General features: G+C 47.8%; 1 protein-coding gene across 1 annotated transcript in view; it reads right to left on the bottom strand.

Annotated features, from left to right (window-relative positions):
* Positions 1 to 253: 253 nt before the first annotated feature.
* The window catches only part of NPC2 (NPC intracellular cholesterol transporter 2), a 44,033-nt gene continuing 21,557 nt past the window's right edge, over positions 254 to 22,729 (bottom strand). Inside the window, exons 2-4 of the mRNA XM_038765964.1 lie at positions 17,925 to 18,032; positions 11,989 to 12,161; positions 254 to 755 (exon numbers count right to left, since the gene is read on the bottom strand). Of these exons, the coding sequence (XP_038621892.1) occupies positions 669 to 755; positions 11,989 to 12,161; positions 17,925 to 18,032 (368 nt within the window). The 3' untranslated portion in view covers positions 254 to 668. The remainder of the gene's footprint in view (positions 756 to 11,988; positions 12,162 to 17,924; positions 18,033 to 22,729) is intronic.

Raw genomic sequence — 22,729 nt, 5'->3', positions numbered from 1 at the left:
TTGTTGTGAGCCCGTTGTTGGATAGGGACCGTCTCTATATGCTGCCAACCTGTCCTTCCCAAGCGCTTAGCCCAGTGCTCCGCACACCCGTAAGCGCTCAATAAATACGGTTGAATGAACGAACTTGTACTTCCCAATCGCTCAGTCCAGTGCCCCGCGCCCAGGAAGCCCACTTCCACGCCATTATTACTATTAATAAGGAGCAAAAAAGGGGGCCTGGGCGCAGCACCTGATGAAAGCCCGACACGGAGGGGAGGATTTCTCCGACTTTATTGAAAGAATTTCCCGATTAGTAGAAAAAAAAAGAGCCGGCCTCCGCAAAGCCGATGGCCGTGTCGGCGGTAAGCGCATCCCCGGAGAGCGGCGTTTAACGAGGAGCGGGTTATTGCTGGGGGGGACGCCGGGAAGCTCAACCAAAATTCATCGCCAGGCACTTGGGAAGGGGGGGGAGGATTTCCTCTCCCGACGCGGGGAAGTGGGGAAATCCACCCGGAATGGGGAGGATCCGCCTGCCCGCCTCCAAGCCCGCGCTTCCCGACGGTGGCTCCGCCGGGCGACTGGATGCGGGGGGCCGGCGGAAAGTGGCCAGCGTGGCGATGGCCTCCGTCTCCCTTTGGCACCGGGCTGGCGTCTCCCCCAGCCCCGGCATCCCGCCGCCGAGCGGCCCCTTAGCTGGTGATCTGCACGGGGATTTGCCAGCAGAAGAGACGGCCGCCCTTGTCATCCTCCAGTTCCCACTGCACAACCAGCTTGATCTGCAGAGAGGACAGAGGGGTGGGGAAACCAATCCATCAATCAATCAATCAATCATCAATCAGTCAACCAGTCGTATTTATTGAGAGCACTGTACTGAGCGCTTGGGGAGTCCAAGTTGGCAACATCTAGAGACGGTCCCTGAGCGCTTACTGTGTGCCGAGCACTGTACTAACCGCTTGGGAAGTCCAAGTTGGCAACATCCCTACCCAACAGTGGGCTCACAGTCTAAAAGGGGGAGACGGAGAACAAAACCAAACATACTAACAAAATCAAAGAAATAGAATAGATATGTACAAGTAAGATAAATCAATAGAAATAAAATAAATAGAGTAATAAATATGTACAACCGTATATCCATATATACAGGTGCTGTGGGGAAGGGAAGGAGGTAAGGCGGGGGGGATGGAGGGGGAGAGGAAGGAGGGGGAGAGGAAGGAAGGGGCTCATCATCATCATCAATCGTATTTATTGAGCGCTTACTATGTGCAGAGCACTGGACTAAGCGCTTGGGAAGTCCAAATTGGCAACATCTAGAGACAGTCCCTACCCAACAGTGGGCTCACAGTCTCAAAGGGGGAGACGGAGAACAAAACCAAACATACTAACAAAATCAAATAAATAGAATAGATAGGTACAAGCAAAATAGAGTAATAAATATGTACCAGCGTATATCCATATATACAGGTGCTGTGGGGAAGGGAAGGAGGTAAGGCGGGGGGGATGGAGGGGGAGAGGAAGGAGGGGGCTCATCATCATCATCATCAATCGTATTTATTGAGCGCTTACTATGTGCAGAGCACTGGACTAAGCGCTTGGGAAGTACAAGTTGGCAACATCTAGAGACAGTCCCTACCCAACAGTGGGCTCACAGTCTCAAAGGGGGAGACGGAGAACAAAACCAAACACGCTAACAAAATAAAAGAAATAGAATAGATATGTACAAGTAAAATAAATAAATAGAGTAATAAATATGTACCAACATATATCCATATATACAGGTGCTGTGGGGAAGGGAAGGAGGGAAGGTGGGGGGGATGGAGGGGGAGAGGAAGGAGGGGGCTCATCATCATCATCAATCGTATTTATTGAGCGCTTACTATGTGCAGAGCACTGCACTAAGTGCTTGGGAAGTACAAATTGGCAACATCTAGAGACAGTCCCTACCCAACAGTGGGCTCACAGTCTAAAAGGGGGAGGCGGAGAACAAAATCAAACATACTAACAAAATAAAAGAAATAGAATAGATATGTACAAGTAAAATAAATAAACGAATAGAGTAATAAATATGTACCAACATATATCCATATATACAGGTGCTGTGGGGAAGGGAAGGAGGTAAGACGGGAGGGATGGAGAGGGGGACGAGGGGGAGAGGAAGGAGGGGGCTCAGTCTGGGAAGGCCTCCTGGATGTCATTAGGTCCGCTCACTCACATACTGACAGCTGTGTGACCTTGGGCCGGTCACTTCACTCACTCATTCATTCATTCATTCAATCGCATTTATTGAGCGCTTACTGCGTGCAGAGCACTGGACTAAGCGCTCGGGAAGTACCAGTCCCACTGTCGGGTAGGGACCGTCTCTCTATGTTGCCGACTTGGACTTCCCAAGCGCTTGGGACAGTGCTCTGCACGCAGTAAGCGCTCAATAAATACGATTGATTGATTGAGAAATTCGATTGAATGAGTGAATGAATACAAGTTGGGTACGATTGAATGAGTGAATGAATGAATGTGTTGCCGACTTGTACTTCCCAAGCGCTCAGTCCAGTGCTCTGCACACAGTAAGCGCTCAATAAATACGATTGATTGATTGATTGAGTGAATGAATACAAGTCGGCAACATCTAGAGACGGTCCCTACCCAACAGCGGGCTCACAGTCTAGGAGGGGGAGACAGACAACAAAACGAAACATATAAACCAAATAAAATAAATAGAATAAACAGGTACAAGTAAAATAAATAGAGTAGTAAACGTGTACAAACATATATATATTATCAGGTCAGAGAGGAAGCTGGCTGAATGGATGGCTGGCGGTTCATTCACTTCTCTGGGCCTCGGTGACCTCATCTGTCAAATGGGGATGAAGACTGGGAGCCCCCCGTGGGACAACCTGATCACCTTGTATCCTCCCCAGCGCTTAGAACAGTGCTTGGCACATAGTAAGCGCTTAACAAATGCAATTTATTATTATTATTATTATTATCTGGGCCTCAGTGACCTCATCTGTCAAATGGGGATGAAGACTAGGAGCCCCCTGTGGGACAACCTGATCACCTTGTATCCTCCCCAGCGCTCAGAACAGTGTTTTGCACATAGTAAGTGCTTAATAAATGCCATCATCATTATTATTATTATTCTCTGGGCCTCGGTGCCCTCATCTGTAAAATGGGGATGAAGACTGGGAGCCCCCATGGGACAACCTGATCCCCTTGTATTCATTCGATCATATTTATTTATTGAGCGCTTCCGCTTACTCACATACTGACAGCTGTGTGACCTCAGGCAAGTCACTTCATTCATTCAATCGTATTTATTGAGCGCTTACTATGTGCAGAGCACTGTACTAAGCGCTTGGGAAGTCCAAGTCGGCGACACATTGAGACGGTCCCTACCCAACAGCGGGCTCACAGTCTAGAAGGGGGAGACAAACGACAAAAGAAAACATATTAACAAAATAAGGACGGCCGGGCTGTGGATAAACTGGTTCTCCGTGGAATCTGGGAAGCCAATCAATCAATCGTATTTAATAATAATAATAATAATAACAATAACAATAATAATGGCATTTATTAAGCGCTTACTATGTGCAAAGCACTGTTCTAAGCGCTGGGGAGGTAACAAGGTAATCAGGTTGTCCCACGGGGGGCTCACAGTCAATCCCCATTTTACAGATGAGGCAACTGGGGCACAGAGAAGTTAAGTGACTTGCCCAAAGTCACACAGCTGACAATTGGCAGAGCCGGAATTTGAACCCATGACCTCTTTTATTTATTGAGCGCTTACTGTGTGCAGAGCACTGTACTAAGCGCTTGGGAAGTCCAAGTCGGCGACACATAGAGACGGTCCCTACCCGACGGCGGGCTCACAGTCTAGAAGGGGGAGATGGACAACAAAACAAAACATATTAACAAAATAAGGACCGCCGGGCTGCGGATAAACTGGTTCTCCGTGGAATCTGGGAAGCCAATCAATCAATCGCATTTATTTATTGAGCGCTTACTGTGTGCAGAGCACTGTACTAAGCGCTTGGGAAGTCCAAGTTGGCGACATAGAGAGACGGTTCCTACCCGACAGCGGGCTCACGGGCTAGAAGGGGGAGACGGACAACAAAACAAAACATATTCACAAAATAAGGACCGCCGGGCTGCGGATAAACTGGTTCTCCGTGGAATCTGGGAATCCAGGGACTGGCGACCATGGGGGAAGGGAGGAAAAGCGGGGATGGGGCCCCGTTTCGGGACGAGGCGTGCCCACGTCCGGGAAGGGTCGGAGCGGAGAGTCGCGCGGGGGATCGGCCCCGCCAACTCAAATACCATTTGATTCCCATCAGATATCATCAAATTCCCAGTGGTTTTCCGGCCCTCCTCCCAAGTGGCCACTTCAGCCTTCGGAATTAGCCAAGTCTGGGGGGGCCCGGAAGGCTGACCTCCTTGAAAACGGGCAAACGGGTCTCTCCCTCTCCCTCTGATTGGGCAACTTCCTCTCCTCAGGAGGCCACAGTGTGGCTTTAAGGGTCTATCTGTTGCCCACTTGAACTTCCCAAGCGCTTAGTACAGTGCTCTGCACACAGGAAGCGCTCAATAAATACGACGGAATGAATAAATCCAAGGAAGACGGGGGACTCCCCGCTCCGCCCCAAACCCGCCGGCTGCTCTTCCCCGTCCACGGCTCTTTCTTCTCAGCCTCTGCCCATAATATTCAATAATAATCGGCGAAGCGCTGAGCCCTGTACTAAGCGCTGGGGTACATACAAGATAATCAGGTTGGACATAGTACTCCCTGTCCCACATAAGAGTTCGCCGCCTTAATCCCCATTTCCCTACCTCCTTCCCCTCCCCACAGCACCTGTATATAATAATGATAATTGTACTTTCCAAGCGCTTAGTACAGTGCTCTGCACATAGTAAGCGCTCAATAAATACAATTGAATGAATAATAATAATAATAATGATGGCATTTATTAAGCGCTTCCTATGTGCAAAGCAACTGTTCTAAGCGCCGGGGAGATTACCAGGTTGTCCCACATGGGGCTCACAGTCTTAACCCCCATTTTCCAGATGAGGGAACTGAGGCTCAGAGAAGAGAAGTGACTTGCCCAAAGTCACCCAGCTGACTCTGAAGCGCTCAGTACAGTGCTCTGCACACAGTCAGCGCTCAATAAATACGATTGATTGATTGACAATTGGCGGAGCCGGGATTTGAACCCATGACCTCCGACTCCAAACCCCCGGCTCTTTCCACTGAGCCACGCTGCCTCTCTATACGTATATATGTTTGTACGTTTTTATTACTCTATTTTATTGGTACATATTTATTCTATTTATTTTATTTTGTTAATATGTTCTGTTTTCTTGTCTGTCTCCCCCTTCTAGACCGTGAGCCCGCTGTCGGGAAGGGACCGTCTCTGTGTGTTGCCGACTTGGACTTCCCAAGCGCTCAGTACAGTGCTCTGCACACGGTAGGCGCTCAATAAATACGATTGAATGAATGAATGAATGAATGAATGAGCCCGTCTTCTAGACCGTTGGGTAGGGACCGTCTCTATGTGTTGCCGACTTGGACTTCCCAAGCGCTCAGTACAGTGCTCTGCACACAGTAAGCGCTCAATAAATACGATTGAATGAATGAATGAATGAGCCCTTCTTCTAGACCCGTTGTTGGGTAGGGACCGTCTCTATATGTCACCGACTTGGACTTCCCAAGCGCTTACTACAGTGCTCTGCACACAGTAAGCGCTCAATAAATACGATTGAAGGAATGAAGGAATTTCCGGATGAGGGAACTGAGGTCCAGAGAAGCCAAGTGACTTGCCCAAGGTCACGCAGCGGACGGGGGGTGGAACCGGGATTAGAACCCAGGCCGTGCTCCTTCTCAAACCATTCCGGGAAGCAGCGTGGCTCAATGGAAAGAGCCCGGGGTTTGGAGTCAGAGGTCGTGGGTTCAAATCCTGGCTCCGCCGCTTGTCAGCTGGGTGACTTTGGGCAAGTCACTTCTCTGGGCCTCAGTTCCCTCATCTGTAAAATGGGGATGAAGACTGTGAGCCCCACGTGGGACAGCCTGATCACCTTGTATCTCCCCCAGCGCTTAGAACAGTGCTTGGCACATAGTAAGCGCTTAACAAATGCCCTTATTATCATTATTATTATTATTATTATTATTCCTCTTGCCTGGGCGCCATCCACACCCGCCCGCCCTTCAGAGCAGCGCCGCAGACACACTCCGTCCTTGAAGCCTTCCCAGATTAACCATCCTAACTCGTTTGGGTCAATCCTTCTTTAGGATTAAGCGCTTAGTACAGTGCTCTGCACCCAGTAAGCGCTCATAAATACGATTGATTGATTGATTAGGAATAATTTACTAGGAGGGGAGGAGGATTGGGGTTTCCGGCGCAGTTTTCTAGACTGTGAGCCCACTGTTGGGTAGGGACCGTCTCTCTATGTTGCCAACTTGGACTTTCCAAGCGCTTAGTACAGTGCTCTGCACCCAGTAAGCGTTCAATAAATACAATTGATTGATTGATTAGGAATAATTTACTGGGAGGGGAGGAGGATTGGGGTTTCCCGGCGCAGTTTTCTAGACTGTGAGCCCACTGTTGGGTAGGGACCGTCTCTCTATGTTGCCAACTTGGACTTCCCAAGCGCTTAGTACAGTGCCCTGCACCCAGTAAGCGCTCAATAAATACGATTGATTGATTGATTAGGAATAATTTACTGGGAGGGGAGGAGGATTGGGGTTTCCCGGCGCAGTTTTCTAGACTGTGAGCCCGCTGTTGGGTAGGGACCGTCTCTCTATGTTGCCAACTTGGACTTCCCAAGCGCTTAGTCCAGTGCCCTGCACACAGTAAGCGCTCAATAAATACGATATGTTTGTACATATTTATTTCTCTATTTATTTATTTATTTTGCTTGTACATATCTATTCTATTTATTTTACTTTCTTGTTATGTTCGGTTTCGCTCTCCGTCTCCCCCTTTTCGACTGTGAGCCCACTGTTGGGTAGGGACCGGCTCTCTATGTTGCCGACTTGGACTTCCCAAGCGCTCAGTACGGTGCTCTGCACCCAGTAGGCGCTCAATAAATACGATTGATTGATGGATTGATTGAGGAGGGGAGAGGGTATTGTATTCCAGGGCGGCGGATCCCTTTATTTTCCTCCTTAGCCTCAGGGCTGAAAGGTCAAAAGGACACCAGAGATAATTAACAGCAGGGGCCCATCAGCAAGAGGCCCCAGGCTAGTTCCAGGGGGAAGATCTTAAATCCTTCATTTCATTCATTCAGTCCTATTTATTGAGCGCCTACTGGGTGCAGGGCACTGTACTAAGCGCTTGGGAAGTCCAAGTTGGCAACCTACAGAGACGGTCCCTACCCGACGGCGGGCTCACAGTCTAGAAGGGGGAACAAAACCAAACAGATTAACAAAATAAAATACATAGAATAGATATCATCATCAGTCGTATTTATTGAGCGCTTACTGTGTGCAGAGCACTGGACTAAGCGCCTGGGAAGTACAAGTTGGCAACGTATATGTACAACAGATATGTACAAGTAAAATGCGGAGCACTGTACTAAGCGCTTATTTTTCCAGCAGAGCCTTGGCCCATTGGAAAGAGTCAATCATCGCATTCATTAAGTGCTTTCCGATCTGCCACTATAACAATCAATCAATCGTATTTATTGAGCGCTTACTGTGTGCAGAGCACTGTACTAAGCGCTTGGGAAGTACAAGTTGGCAACATACAGAGACGGTCCCTACCCAACAGTGGGCTCACAGTCTAAAAGGGGGAGACAGAGAACAAAACCAAACATACTAACAAAATAAAATAAATAGAATAGATATGTACAAGTAAAATAAATAGATAGATAGATAGATAGATAGATAGATAGATAGATAGAGTAATAAATATAACAGACACACCGGAGAAGCAGCATGGCTCAATGGGAAGAGCCCGGGCTTTGGAGTCATTCATTCATTCAATCGTATTTATTGAGTGCTTACTGTGTGCAGAGCACTGTACTAAGCGCTTGGGAAGTCCAAGTTGGCAACATCTAGAGACGGTCCCTACCCAACAGAGTCAGAGGTCACGGGTTCAAATCCCGGCTCTGCCACTTGTCAGCTGTGGGACTCTGGGCAAGTCACTTCACTCCTCTGCGCCTCAATGACCTCATCTGTCAAATGGGGATGAAGACTGTGAGCCCCGCGTGGGACAACCTGATCACCTTGTAACTTCTCCAGCGCTTAGAACAGTGCTTGGCATATAGTAAGCGCTTAACAAATGCCATCATTATTATTATTAGTATCTGACACTATAACAGACACATTGGAGAAGCAGCGTGGCTCAATGGAAACAGCCTGGGCTTTGGAGTCCGAGGTTATGGGTTCGAATCCCGGCTCCGCCACATCATCATCAATCGTATTTATTGAGTGCTTACTGTGTGCAGAGCACTGTACTAAGCACTTGGGAAGTACAAGTTGGCAACATATAGAGACAGTCCCTACCCAAAACTGTGCTCTGTGACCTTGTGTGACCTTGTCTGCTGTGTGACCTTGGGCAAGTCACTTAAGTTCTCTGAGCCTCAGTGACCTCATCTGTAAAATGGGGATGATAACTGTGAGCCCCCCGTGGGACAACCTGATCACCTTGTATCCCCCCCAGCACTTAGAACGGTGCTTTGCACATAGTAAGCGCTTAACAAATGCTATTATTATTATTATTATTATTATTATTATTATTATTATTATTATTATTAATGAGTCTCACTACCCCGGGGCTTAGAGCAGTGCTTGATATATAATTGATCAGTCAATCAATCAATCGTATTTATTGAGCGCTTACTGTGTGCAGAGCACTGGACTAAGCGCTTGGGAAGTCCAAGTTGGCAACATCTAGAGACAGTCCCTACCCAACAGCAGGCTCACAGTCTAGAAGGGGGAGACAGAGAACAAAACCAAACATACTAACAAAATAAAATAAATAGAATAGGTATGTACAAGTAAAATAAATAGAGTAATACATATGTACAATAGATGATGATGATGATGATTATGCTTAGAACAGTGCTTTGCACATAGTAAGTGCTTAACAAATGCTATTATTATTATTATTATGAGTCTCACTACCCCGGGGCTTAGAGCAGTGCCTGATATATAATTGATCAATCAATCAATCAATTGTATTTATTGAGCGCTTACTGTGTGCAGAGCACTGGACTAAGCGCTTGGGAAGTCCAAGTTGGCAACACCTAGAGACAGTCCCTACCCAACAGTGGGTTCACAGTCTAAAAGGGGGAGACAGAGAACAAAACCAAACATACTAACAACATAAAATGAATAGAATAGATAGGTACAGGTAAAATAAATAGAGTAATAAATATGTACAAGCATAGCGGGCTCACAGTCTAAAAGGGGGAGATGGAGAACAAAACCAAACATGCTAACAAAATAAAAGAAATAGAAAAGATAGGTACAGGTAAAATAGAGTAATAAATATGTACAGGCATAGCGGGCTCACAGTCTAAAAAGGGGAGACAGAGAACAAAACCAAACATGCTCACAAAATAAAAGAAATAGAATAGATAGGTACAGGTAAAATAGAGTAATAAATATGTACAAGCACAGCGGGCTCACAGTGTAAAAGGGGGAGGCAGAGAACAAAACCAAACATACTAACAACATAAAAGAAATAGAATAGATAGGTACAGGTAAAATAAATAGAGTAATAAATATGTACAAGCACAGCGGGCTCACAGTCTAAAAGGGGGAGACAGAGAACAAAACCAAACATACAAAATAAAATAAATTTTTCTTAGTACAGTGCTCTGCACATAGTAAGCGCTCAATAAATACGATTGATAATAAATAGAATAGATAGGTACAGGTAAAATAAATAGAGTAATAAATATGTACAAGCATAGCGGGCTCACAGTCTACAAGGGGGAGACAGAGAACAAAACCAAATGTGCTAACAAAATAAAAGGAATAGAATAGATAGGTACAAGTAAGATAAATAGAGTAATACATATGTACAAGCACAGCGGGCTCACAGTCTAAAAGGGGGAGACGGAGAACAAAACCATACTCACAAAATAAAACAAATAGAATAGATAGGTACAGGTCAAATAAATAGAGTAATAAATATGTACAAACATAGCGGGCTCACAGTCTAAAAGGGGGAGATGGAGAACAAAACCAAACATACTAACAACATAAAAGAAACAGAATAGATAGGTACAGGTCAAATAAATAGAGTACTAAATATGTACAAGCACAGCGGGCTCACAGTCTAAAAGGGGGAGACGGAGAACAAAACCGAACATACTCACAAAATAAAATAAATAGAATAGATGGGTACAGGTCAAATAAATAGAGTAATAAATATGTACAAGCATAGCGGGCTCACAGTCTAAAAGGGGGAGACGGAGAACAAAACCAAACATACTAACAACATAAAAGAAATAGAATAGATATGTACAGGTAAAATGTATAGAGTACTAAATATGTACAAGCATAGCGGGCTCACAGTCTAAAAGGGGGAGACAGAGAACAAAACCAAACATACTCACAAAATAAAAGAAATAGAATAGGTAGGTACAGGTAAAATGAATAGAGTAATAAATATGTACAAGCATAGCGGGCTCACAGTCTAAAAGGGGGAGACAGAGAACAAAACCAAACATACGAACAACATAAAATGAATAGATAGGTACAGGTAAAATAGAGTAATGAATATGTACAAGCATAGCGGGCTCACAGTCTAAAAGGGGGAGACAGAGCACAAAACCAAACATTCTAACAAAATAAGAGAAATAGAATAGATAGGTACAGGTCAAATAAATAGAGTACTAAATATGTACAAGCACAGCGGGCTCACAGTCTAAAAGGGGGAGACGGAGAACAAAACCAAACATACTAACAACATAAAAGAAATAGAATAGATAGGTACAGGTAAAATAGAGTAATAAATATGTACAAGCACAGTGGGCTCACAGTCTAAAAGGGGGAGACGGAGAACAAAACCAAACATACTAACAACATAAAAGAAATAGAATAGATAGGTACAGGTAAAATAGAGTAATAAATATGTACAGGCACAGCGGGCTCACAGTCTAAAAGGGGGAGACGGAGAACAAAACCAAACATACTAACAACATAAAAGAAATAGAATACATAGGTACAGGTAAAATAGAGTAATAAATATGTACAAGCACAGCGGGCTCACAGTCTAAAAGGGGGAGACGGAGAAGAAAACCAAATGTACTCACAAAATAAAATAAATTTTTTTTAGTACAGTGCTCTGCACATAGTAAGTGCTCAATAAATACGATTGATAATAAATAGAATAGATAGGTACAGGTAAAATAAATAGAGTAATAAATATGTACAAGTATAGCAGGCTCACAGTCTAAAACGGGGAGATGGAGAACAAAACCAAACATACTAACAACATAAAAGAAATAGAATAGATAGGTACAGGTAAAATAGAGTAATAAATATGTACAGGCACAGCGGGCTCACAGTCTAAAAGGGGGAGACAGAGAACAAAACCAAACATGCTCACAAAATAAAAGAAATAGAATAGATAGGTACAGGTCAAATAAATAGAGTACTAAATATGTACAAGCATAGCGGGCTCACAGTCTCAAAGGGGGAGACGGAGAACAAAACCAAACATACTAACAAAATAAAATGAATAGAATAGATATGTACAAGTAAAATAAATAGAGTACTAAATATGTACAAGCACAGCGGGCTCACAGTCTCAAAGGGGGAGACGGAGAACAAAACCAAACATACTCACAAAATAAAATAAATTTTTTTTAGTACAGTGCTCTGCACCTAGTAAGCGCTCAATAAATACGACTGATAATAAATAGAATAGATAGGTACAGGTCAAATAAATAGAGTAATAAATATGTATAATTGATGATGATGATGATGATGATGATGATGATGATTAATTTCCCCCCGAGTTCAGGCCTCTTCCCTCCCCCAGGGCCCCCCGGGGCAAGACTCACACTGGGATATTCGGTCTTGACGGGCAGCTTGTTGAGGTAGCTGTAGGTTTTGCTCCTCTCGATGGGGCAGCGGATGCCGCTCCTGCAGCCGTCGGGCTCGGGGATGGGGAAGGGCACCAGGACGCCAAACACCAGGCCGTGGACCACCGCCGTGCTGTTCTGAGACTGGGTGTCTGCAGGGCCCGCCGGCGGGCTCAGCCGGGGGAACGACAGGGCGGGCACCCCGGCTAGCCCCTGAGCCCGCTGTCGGGCAGGGACCGCCTCTCCATGTTGCCGGCTTGGACTTCCCAAGCGCTTAGTACAGTGCTCTGCACACGGGAAGCGCTCAATCGACACGAATGAATGTAGGTTGCCAACTTGGACTTCCCAAGCGCTTAGTACAGTGCTCCGCACACAGTAAGCGCTCAATAAATACGATTGACTGATTCTAGACTGTGAGCCTGCTGTCGGGCAGGGACCGCCTCTCGATGTTGCCAGCTTGGACTTCCCAAGCGCTTAGTACAGTGCTCTGCACACAGTAAGCGCTCAATTGATACGAATGAATATAGGTTGCCAACTTGGACTTCCCAAGCGCTTAGTACAGTGCTCTGCACACAATAAGCGCTCAGTCGATACGAATGAATGAATGAATGTGAGCCCACTGTTGGGTAGGGACTGTCTCTATGTGTTGCCAATTTGTACTTCCCAAGCGCTTAGTACAGTGCTCTGCACACGGGAAGCGCTCAGTCGACACGAATGAATGAATGGAGGTTGCCAACTTGGACTTCCCAAGCGCTTAGTACAGTGCTCTGCACACAGTAAGCGCTCAATAAATATGATTGATTGATTCTAGACTGTGAGCCCGCTGTCGGGGAGGGACCGTCTCTATGTGTTGCCGACTTGGACTTCCCAAGCGCTTAGTACAGTGCTCTGCACGCAGTAAGCGCTCAATTGATACGAATGAATATAGGTTGCCAACTTGGACTTCCCAAGTGCTTAGTACAGTGCTCCGCACACAGTAAGCGCTCAATAAATACGACTGATTGACTGATTGAGCCCGCTGTCGGGGAGGGACCGCCTCTCTCTGTTGCCAGCTTGGACTTCCCAAGCGCTTAGTACAGTGCTCTGCACACAGTAAGCGCTCAGTCGACACGAATGAATGAATGGAGGTTGCCAACTTGGACTTCCCAAGCGCTTAGTACAGTGCTCTGCACACAGTAAGCGCTCAATCAATACGACTGATTGATTGATTGATTCTAGACTGTGAGCCCACTGTTGGGGAGGGACCGCCTCTCTATGTTGCCAGCTTGGACTTCCCAAGCGCTTAGTCCAGTGCTCTGCACACAGTAAGCGCTCAATCGATACGAATGAATGAATACAGGTTGCCAGCTTGGACTTCCCAGGCGCTTAGTCCAGTGCTCTGCACACAGTAAGTGCTCAATAAATACGATTGATTGACTGATTGATTCTAGAATGTGAGCCCGCTGTTGGGTAGGGACCGTCTCTAGATGTTGCCAACTTGGACTTCCCAAGCGCTTAGTCCAGTGCTCTGCACACAGTAAGCGCTCAATCAATACGATTGATTGACTGATTGATTCTAGACTGTGAGCCCGCTGTCGGGGAGGGACCGCCTCTCTATGTTGCCAACTTGGACTTCCCAAGCGCTTAGTACGGTGCTCTGCACACAGTAAGCGCTCAGTCAATACGAATGAATGAATGAATGAATATAGGTTGCCAACTTGGACTTCCCAAGCGCTTAGTACAGTGCTCTGCACACGGTAAGCACTCAGTCGATACGAATGAATGAATGAATGTGAGCCCACTGTTGGGTAGGGACTGTCTCTATGTGTTGCCAACTTGTACTTCCCAAGCGCGTAGTACAGTGCTCTGCACACGGGAAGCGCTCAGTCGACACGAATGAATGAATGGAGGTTGCCAACTTGGACTTCCCAAGCGCTTAGTACAGTGCTCTGCACACAGTAAGCGCTCAATAAATATGATTGATTGATTCTAGACTGTGAGCCCGCTGTCGGGGAGGGACCGTCTCTATGTGTTGCCGACTTGGACTTCCCAAGCGCTTAGTACAGTGCTCTGCACGCAGTAAGCGCTCAATTGATACGAATGAATATAGGTTGCCAACTTGGACTTCCCAAGTGCTTAGTACAGTGCTCCGCACACAGTAAGCGCTCAATAAATACGACTGATTGACTGATTGAGCCCGCTGTCGGGGAGGGACCGCCTCTCTCTGTTGCCAGCTTGGACTTCCCAAGCGCTTAGTACAGTGCTCTGCACACAGTAAGCGCTCAGTCGACACGAATGAATGGAGGTTGCCAACTTGGACTTCCCAAGCGCTTAGTACAGTGCTCTGCACACAGTAAGCGCTCAATCAATACGACTGATTGATTGATTGATTCTAGACTGTGAGCCCACTGTTGGGGAGGGACCGCCTCTCTATGTTGCCAGCTTGGACTTCCCAAGCGCTTAGTCCAGTGCTCTGCACACAGTAAGCGCTCAATCGATACGAATGAATGAATACAGGTTGCCAGCTTGGACTTCCCAGGCGCTTAGTCCAGTGCTCTGCACACAGTAAGTGCTCAATAAATACGATTGATTGACTGATTGATTCTAGAATGTGAGCCCGCTGTTGGGTAGGGACCGTCTCTAGATGTTGCCAACTTGGACTTCCCAAGCGCTTAGTCCAGTGCTCTGCACACAGTAAGCGCTCAATCAATACGATTGATTGACTGATTGATTCTAGACTGTGAGCCCGCTGTCGGGGAGGGACCGCCTCTCTATGTTGCCAACTTGGACTTCCCAAGCGCTTAGTACGGTGCTCTGCACACAGTAAGCGCTCAGTCAATACGAATGAATGAATGAATGAATATAGGTTGCCAACTTGGACTTCCCAAGCGCTTAGTACAGTGCTCTGCACACAGTATGTGCTCAATAAATACAATGGATTGATTGATTGATTCTAGGCTGTGAGCCCGCTGTTGGGTAGGGACCGTCTCTCTATGTTGCCAACTTGGACTTCCCAAGCGCATAGTCCAGTGCTCTGCACACAGTAAGCGCTCAATAAATACGATTGATTGACTGATTGATTCTAGACTGTGAGCCCACTGTCGGGGAGGGACCGCCTCTCTCTGTTGCCAACTTGGACTTCCCAAGCGCTTAGTACAGTGCTCTGCACACAGTCAGCGCTCAATAAATACGACGGAATGAAGGAATGAATTTGTTAAGCGCTTTCGACGTGCCAGGCACTGTGCTAAGGAAATCGGGTTGGACACAGGCCTTGCCGCGTGGGGCTCACAGTCTTCATCAGAGCTTAGAACAGTGCTTTGCACATAGTAAGCGCTTAACAAATACCATCATTATTATTATTATTATTCTCTGGGCCTCAGTGACCTCATCTGGAAAATGGGGATTAAGATTGTGAGGCCCCCCATGCGACAACCTGATGACCTTGTAACCTCCCCAGCGCTTAGAACAGTGCCTGGCACATAGTAAGCGCTTGATACCATCATTATTATTATTCTCTGGGCCTCAGTGACCTCATCTGTAAAATGGGGATTAAAACTGTGAGCCCCCCCCGTGCGACAACCTGATCACCTTGTAACCTCCCCAGCGCTTAGAACGGTGCTTTGCACATAGTAAGCGCTTAACAAATACCATTATTATTATTATTATTATTATTATTATCCCCAATGTACAGATGAGGTCACTGAGGCACAGAGAAGTGATTTTGACACTCATCTACATGTTTTGTTGTCTGTCTCCCCCTTCTAGACTGCGAGCCCACTGTTGGGTAGGGACCGTCTCTCTATGTTGCCGACTTGTCCTTCTCAAGCGCTTAGTACAGTGCTCTGCACACAGTGAGCGCTCAATAAATACGATCGAATGAATGAATGAATGAAAAGTGAAGTGACTTGCTCGAGGCCAAACAGCAAAGTGGCAGAGCCGGGATTAGAACCCGGGACCTTCTGATTCTCTGGCCCGGGCTCTATAGAGAAGCAGTGTGGCTCAGTGGAAAGAGCCCGGGCTTTGGAGTCCGAGGTCGTGGGTTCAAATCCCGCCTCTGCCACTTGTCAGCTGGGTGACTTGTGGCTCAGTGGAAAGAGCCCGGGCTTTGGAGTCAGAGGTCATGGGTTCGAATCCCGGCTCCACCACAAGTCTGCTGTGTGACCTTGGGCAAGTCACTTAACTTCTCTGAGCCTCAGTTACCTCATCTGTAAAAATGGGGATTAAGACTGTGAGCCCCCTGTGGGACAACTTGATCACACTGTATCCCCCCCAGCGCTTACAACAGTGCTTGGCACATAGTAAGCGCTTAACAAATGCCATCATCATTATTATTATTATTCTCTGGGCCTCAGTTCCCTCACCTGTCAAATGGGGATGAAGACTGGGAGCCCCCGTGGGACAACCCGATCACCTTGTATCCTCCCCAGCGCTTAGAACCGTGCTTCGCACATAGTAAGCGCTTAACAAATGCCATTATTATTATTATTATTATTATAGTAATGTAACAAAAGCAGAAGGAAACAGGACTTCGAGAAGCTGGCAACGTTAACCAGTCGCTCATGACACTGAGGACGTGTATTGAAATCCTTCGGGAGAACCAGTAAGCTGGTCCCATATCGAGACTCCAAGTTAACTCATCTGTTCAAGAACTATTTTGATGGAGAAGGCAAAGTGCGAGTTATTATTATTATTATTATTATTATTATTATTATTATTATCATCATCATCTAGGTGGGTCCACCCCCCACGGGGCTGGAAGTCTCCAGGTCCTGACAAGAGCCAACCCAGGGGCTCTGGGAAGGGGCTGTGGGAAGTTTTCCAGGCTTCTCCGAGCCAGACCCGGGATCTCCAGGGTGTCCCTTACTGCTGGTGAACCCAGGGGCTCTGGGAAGGGGCTGTGGGGAGTTTTCCAGGCTTCTCCGAGCCAGAGCCGGGATCTCCGGGGCGTCCCTTACTGCTGGTGAATGCAGGGGCTCTGGGAAGGGGCTGTGGGGAGTTTTCCCTGCTTCTCCGAGCCAGAGCCGGGATCTCTGGGGCGTCCCTTACTGCTGGTGAACCCAGGGGCTCTGGGAAGGGGCTGTGGGGAGTTTTCCAGGTTTCTCCGAGCCAGACCCGGGATCTCCAGGGCGTCCCTTACAGCTGGTGAACCCAGGGGCTCTGGGAAGGGGCTGTGGGGAGTTTTCCAGGCTTCTCCGAGCCAGAGCCGGGATCTCCGGGGCGTCCCTTACTGCTGGTGAATCCAGGGGCTCTGGGAAGGGGATGTGGGGAGTTTTCCCCGCTTCTCCGAGCCAGACCCGGGATCTCCGGGGCGTCCCTTACGGCTGGTGAACCCGGGGGCTCCGGGAAGGGGCTGTGGGGAGTTTTTCCCGCTTCTCCGAGCCGTCCCTTACTGCTGGTGAACCCAGGGGCTCTGGGAAGGGGCTGTGGGGAGTTTTCCCTGCTTCTCCGAGCCAGAGCCGGGATCTCCGGGGCGTCCCTTACTGCTGGTGAACCCAGGGGCTCTGGGAAGGGGCTGTGGGGAGTTTTCCAGGCTTCTCCGAGCCAGACCCGGGATCTCCGGGGCGTCCCTTACTGCTGGTGAACCCAGGGGCTCTGGGAAGGGGCTGTGGGGAGTTTTCCAGGCTTCTCCGAGGCATATCCGGGATCTCCGGGGCGTCCCTTACTGCTGGTGAGCCCAGGGGCTCCGGGAAAGGGCTGTGGGGAGTTTTCCAGGCTTCTCCAAGCCAGACCCAGGATCTCCGGGGCGTCCCTTACTGCTGGTGAACCCAGGGGCTCTGGGAAGGGGCTGTGGGGAGTTTTCCAGGTTTCTCCGAGCCAGACCCGGGATCTCCGGGGCGTCCCTTACTGCTGGTGAACCCAGGGGCTCTGGGAAGGGGCTGTGGGGAGTTTTCCAGGCTTCTCCGAGCCAGAGCCGGGCTCTCCGGGGCGTCACTTACCGCTGGTGAAGGTGACGTTGACGCTGTAGGACTCCCCTTTGTGGAGCTGGCAGGGCTGCGTGGGGCAAGGACTCACGTTCACCTCCATCACCGTGCCCACGGTGGAGCCTGGGGAGGAAACCCGAGGGCGGAGAACGAGACCGTGAGCCCGCTGTCGGGTAGGGACCGGCTCTTGATGTCGCCAACTCGGGCTTCCCAAGCGCCCAGTACAGTGCTCTGCACACAGTAAGCGCTCAATAAATACGATTGATTGATTGATTGAGTGGCGGCCCCATCCCCGCTCAGTACGGTGCCCGGCTGCTTAACAGCGTGGCTCGGTGGAAAGAGCACAGGCTTTGGAGTCGGAGGTCATGGGTTCGAATCCCGGCTCCGCCGCCCGCCCGCTGTGTGACCTTGGGCAAGTCGCTTCGCTTCTCGGAGCCTCAGTCCCCTCATCTGTCAAATGGGGATGACGACTGGGAGCCCCACGCGGGACAACCTGATCGCCTTGTATCCCCCCCAGCGCTTAGAACGGTGCTTTGCACACAGTAAGCGCTTAACAGATGCTATTATTAACAAATACCTGTATATACGTATATGCGTTTGTACATATTTATTACTCTATTTATTTTACTTGTACATATCTATTCTATTTTGTTTGTTAGTATGTTTGGTTTTGTCCTCTGTCTCCCCCTTTTAGACTGTGAGCCCGCTGTTGGGTAGGGCCTGTCTCTAGATGTTGCCAATTTGGACTTCCCAAGCGCTTAGTCCAGTGCTCTGCACACAGGAAGCGCTCAATAAATGCGACTGATGATGATCCCCGGGCCCGGGCGGGACCTGAGTTTCGGGAGCGACGGGTCAGAGAGGCGCCCCGAAACAGACAGCAAGTTCCCCAGCCCCGCTCCTTTGGGCCTAACCTTCTCACCGACCTCCGTCACGTCTCTCTCATCGCCCACATCCCGCCTCTGGCCTGGACGCCCCTCCCTCCTCAAACCCGACTCCCCCCACCTTCAGAGCCTTATCGAGAGCTCCGACTAATCCCCCCTTTCCTCTTCTCCCACTCCCCCCTGCGTCGCCCTGACTCCCTCCCGGCCCCACACCACTTTCCATTCAGTCGTATTTATTGAGCGCTCACTGTGGGCAGGGCACTGTACTAAGCGCTTGGGAAGGACAAATTGGCAACATATAGAGACGGTCCCTACCCAACAGTGGGCTCACAGTCTAATAAATACGACGGAATGAATGTCCTCCCCCGGGCCTGGAATGCCCCCAATCCCTCTGCCCACCCGCCAAGCTAGCTCTCTTCCTCCCTTCAAGGCCCGACTGAGAGCTCACCTCCTCCAGGAGGCCTCCCCAGACTGAGCCCCTTCCTTCCTCTCCCCCTCGTCCCCCTCTCCGTCCCCCCGTCTTACCTCCTTCCCTTCCCCACAGCACCTGGATATATGGATATATGGTTGTACATATTTATTACTCTATTTATTTATTTATTTATTTTACTTGTACATTTCTATCCTACTTATTTTATTTTGTTGGTATGTTTGGTTCTGTTCTCTGTCTCCCCCTTTTAGACTGTGAGCCCACTGTTGGGTAGGGACTGTCTCTGTGTGATGCCAATTTGTACTTCCCAAGCGCTTAGTACAGTGCTCTGCACATAGTAAGCGCTCAATAAATACGATTGATTGATTGATTGATTGAAGTACAAGTCAAGCCCTAGTTACGTCGCGGCTGGAATACTGGGTCACCTCCTCTCCGGTCTCCAGTCTCACCACTACGGGCACGGGTGACTTTCCTGAACCACGGCTCGACACGCATCCCTCCAAACCCTCCGTTGGCTCCCCGCGCCTCTCCACGCCAAACAGAATCTCCTCCCCGTTGGCTTTAAGGCGCTCTCAATCAATCAATCAATCAATCAATCATATTTATTGAGCGCTCCCTATGTGCAGAGCACTGGACTAAGCGCTTGGGAAGTACAGATTGGCAACACACAGAGACGGTCCCTACCCAACAGCGGGCTCACAGTCTAAAAGGGGGAGACAGAGAACAGAACCAAACATACCAACAGAATAAAATAAATAGGATAGAAATGTACAAGTAAAATAAATAGAGTAATAAATATGTACAACCATATATCCATATATCCAGGTGCTGCGGGGAAGGGAAGGAGGTAAGATGGGGGGATGGAGAGGGGGACGAGGGGGAGAGGAAGGAAGGGGCTCTCCCCCATCTTCTCTCCATTTTAGACATTAAGCTCGTTTTAGGCGGGGAACGTGTCGACCAACTCTGGTATATTGTGCTCTCCCAAGCGCTCTGCACAGCACTCTGCACACAGTAAGTGTTCAAAAGATTGATGAAGTTTACTCGTAAGCAGTTCCCTTCTCCGTTACCTCCCGGCTTGCTGCTTTCATTTCTCCCAAATGCATTTCACCGTTCATCCCTCCACCTCCGCCGCCTTGCTCAGGCTGTTTCCCCGGCTGGAAATTCCCTCCCCGGCTCTGACAGGACGCAACTTTCCTCATATCCAAACTCTTACTGAAGACACAATCTCCTCCAAGGGGCTTTCCCCGACTAAGCCCCCCTTTTTCCTCTTCTCCCACTTTCCGTGTCGCCCCGTCTTGCTCGCTTTACTCACCTCCTCTCCCAGCCCCACAGCACTTGTGCACACATCCGTGTTATCATCATCATCATCAATCGTATTTATTGAGCGCTTACTATGTGCAGAGCACTGTACTAAGCGCTTGGGAAGTACAAATTGGTGTTATCCATCCAAACCATCCAAACATTGTTAGTGTGTTTGGTTTTTTCCTCCGTCTCCCCCTTTTAGACTGTGAGCCCACTGTTGGGTAGGGCCTGTCTCTAGATGTTGCCAATTTGGACTTCCCAAGCGCTTAGTCCAGTGCTCTGCACCTAGTAAGCGCTCAATAAATACGATTGATGATGATGATCCGTAATTTATTTATTCATATCACTGCCTGTCTCTCCCTCTAGACTGTCAGCTCTGCCAGATCTGCCATTTATTTAGCTTCACGTCTGTCTCCTCCTCTGGACCGCGAGCTCGTTGCGGGTCTATCACGTTGTTCTCTCCCAAGCGCTTAGTACAGTACTCAATAAAACGAACGATTGACCGACTGAAAAGCAGGGAAGCCACTGATGCCTGCATCTCCGCTTGAATCCCCTTAGCTCAGGGGTCTAGGTGGGCGAGGGCCTTGGGGATTTACCACGGTCACTGTCGTCCGATCGATCAATCAATCAATCAATCGTATTTATTGAGCGCTTACGGTGTGCAGCGTAGCCAGCTGGTTTTTAGACGGTGAGCCCACTGTTGGGTAGGGACCGTCTCTATACGTTGCCAATTTGTACTTCCCAAGCGCTTAGTACAGTGCTCTGCACATAGTAAGCGCTCAGTAAATACGATTGATTGATTGATTTTAAGATTCCCACGACCCCCTGGCTCGGCCCCAGATTAGAACCCAGCTCTCCCGACATCCGGAGCAGGGCTCTTCCCACTGAACCACAGAATAATAATAACAATGGCATTTATTAAGCGCTTACTAGGTGCAAAGCCCCGTTCTAAGCGCCGGGGAGGTTAAAGGTGATAATAATAATAATAATAATGGCATTTATTAAGCGCTTACTATGTGCAAAGCCCCGTTCTAAGCGCCGGGGAGGTTAACGGTGATAATAATAATAATAATAATGGCATTTAATAAGCGCTTACTATGTGCAAAGCCCCGTTCTAAGCGCCGGGGAGGTTAAAGGTGATGATAATAATAATAATAATAATAATAATGGCATTTATTAAGCACTTACTATGTGCAAAGCCCCGTTCTAAGCGCCGGGGAGGTTAAAGGTGATAATAATAATAATAATAATAATGGCATTTATTAAGCGCTTACTATGTGCAAAGCCCCGTTCTAAGCGCCGGGGAGGTTAAAGGTGATAATAATAATAATAATAATAATAATAATAATGGCATTTATTAAGCGCTTACTATGTGCAAAGCCCCGTTCTAAGCACCGGGGAGGTTAAAGGTGATAATAATAATAATAATAATGGCATTTATTAAGCGCTTACTATGTGCAAGGCCCCGTTCTAAGCGCCGGGGAGGTTAAAGGTGATAATAATAATGGCATTTATTAAGCGCTTACTATGTGCAAAGCCCCGTTCTAAGCGCTGGGGAGGTTAAAGGTGATAATAATAATAATAATAATGGCATTTATTAAGCGCTCACTATGTGCAAAGCCCCGTTCTAAGCGCCGGGGAGGTTAACGGTGATAATAATAATAATAATAATGGCATTTATTAAGCGCTTACTATGTGCAAAGCCCCGTTCTAAGCGCCGGGGAGGTTAACGGTGATAATAATAATAATAATGGCATTTATTAAGCGCTTACTATGTGCAAAGCCCCGTTCTAAGCGCCGGGGAGGTTAAAGGTGATAATAATAATAATAATAATGGCATTTATTAAGCGCTTACTATGTGCAAAGCCCCGTTCTAAGCGCCGGGGAGGTTAAAGGTGATAATAATAATGGCATTTATTAAGCGCTTACTATGTGCAAAGCCCCGTTCTAAGCGCTGGGGAGGTTAAAGGTGATAATAATAATAATAATAATGGCATTTATTAAGCGCTTACTATGTGCAAAGCCCCGTTCTAAGCGCCGGGGAGGTTAACGGTGATAATAATAATAATAATGGCATTTATTAAGCGCTTACTATGTGCAAAGCCCCGTTCTAAGCGCCGGGGAGGTTAAAGGTGATAATAATAATAATAATAATGGCATTTATTAAGCGCTTACTATGTGCAAAGCCCCGTTCTAAGCGCCGGGGA

Source organism: Tachyglossus aculeatus, chromosome 23 (genome assembly GCF_015852505.1).
Source record: "Tachyglossus aculeatus isolate mTacAcu1 chromosome 23, mTacAcu1.pri, whole genome shotgun sequence".
Classification (NCBI taxonomy): domain Eukaryota; kingdom Metazoa; phylum Chordata; class Mammalia; order Monotremata; family Tachyglossidae; genus Tachyglossus; species Tachyglossus aculeatus.
The sequence above is the reverse complement of the archived record's forward strand: the minus strand, read 5'-3'. Positions and strand labels throughout refer to the sequence as shown.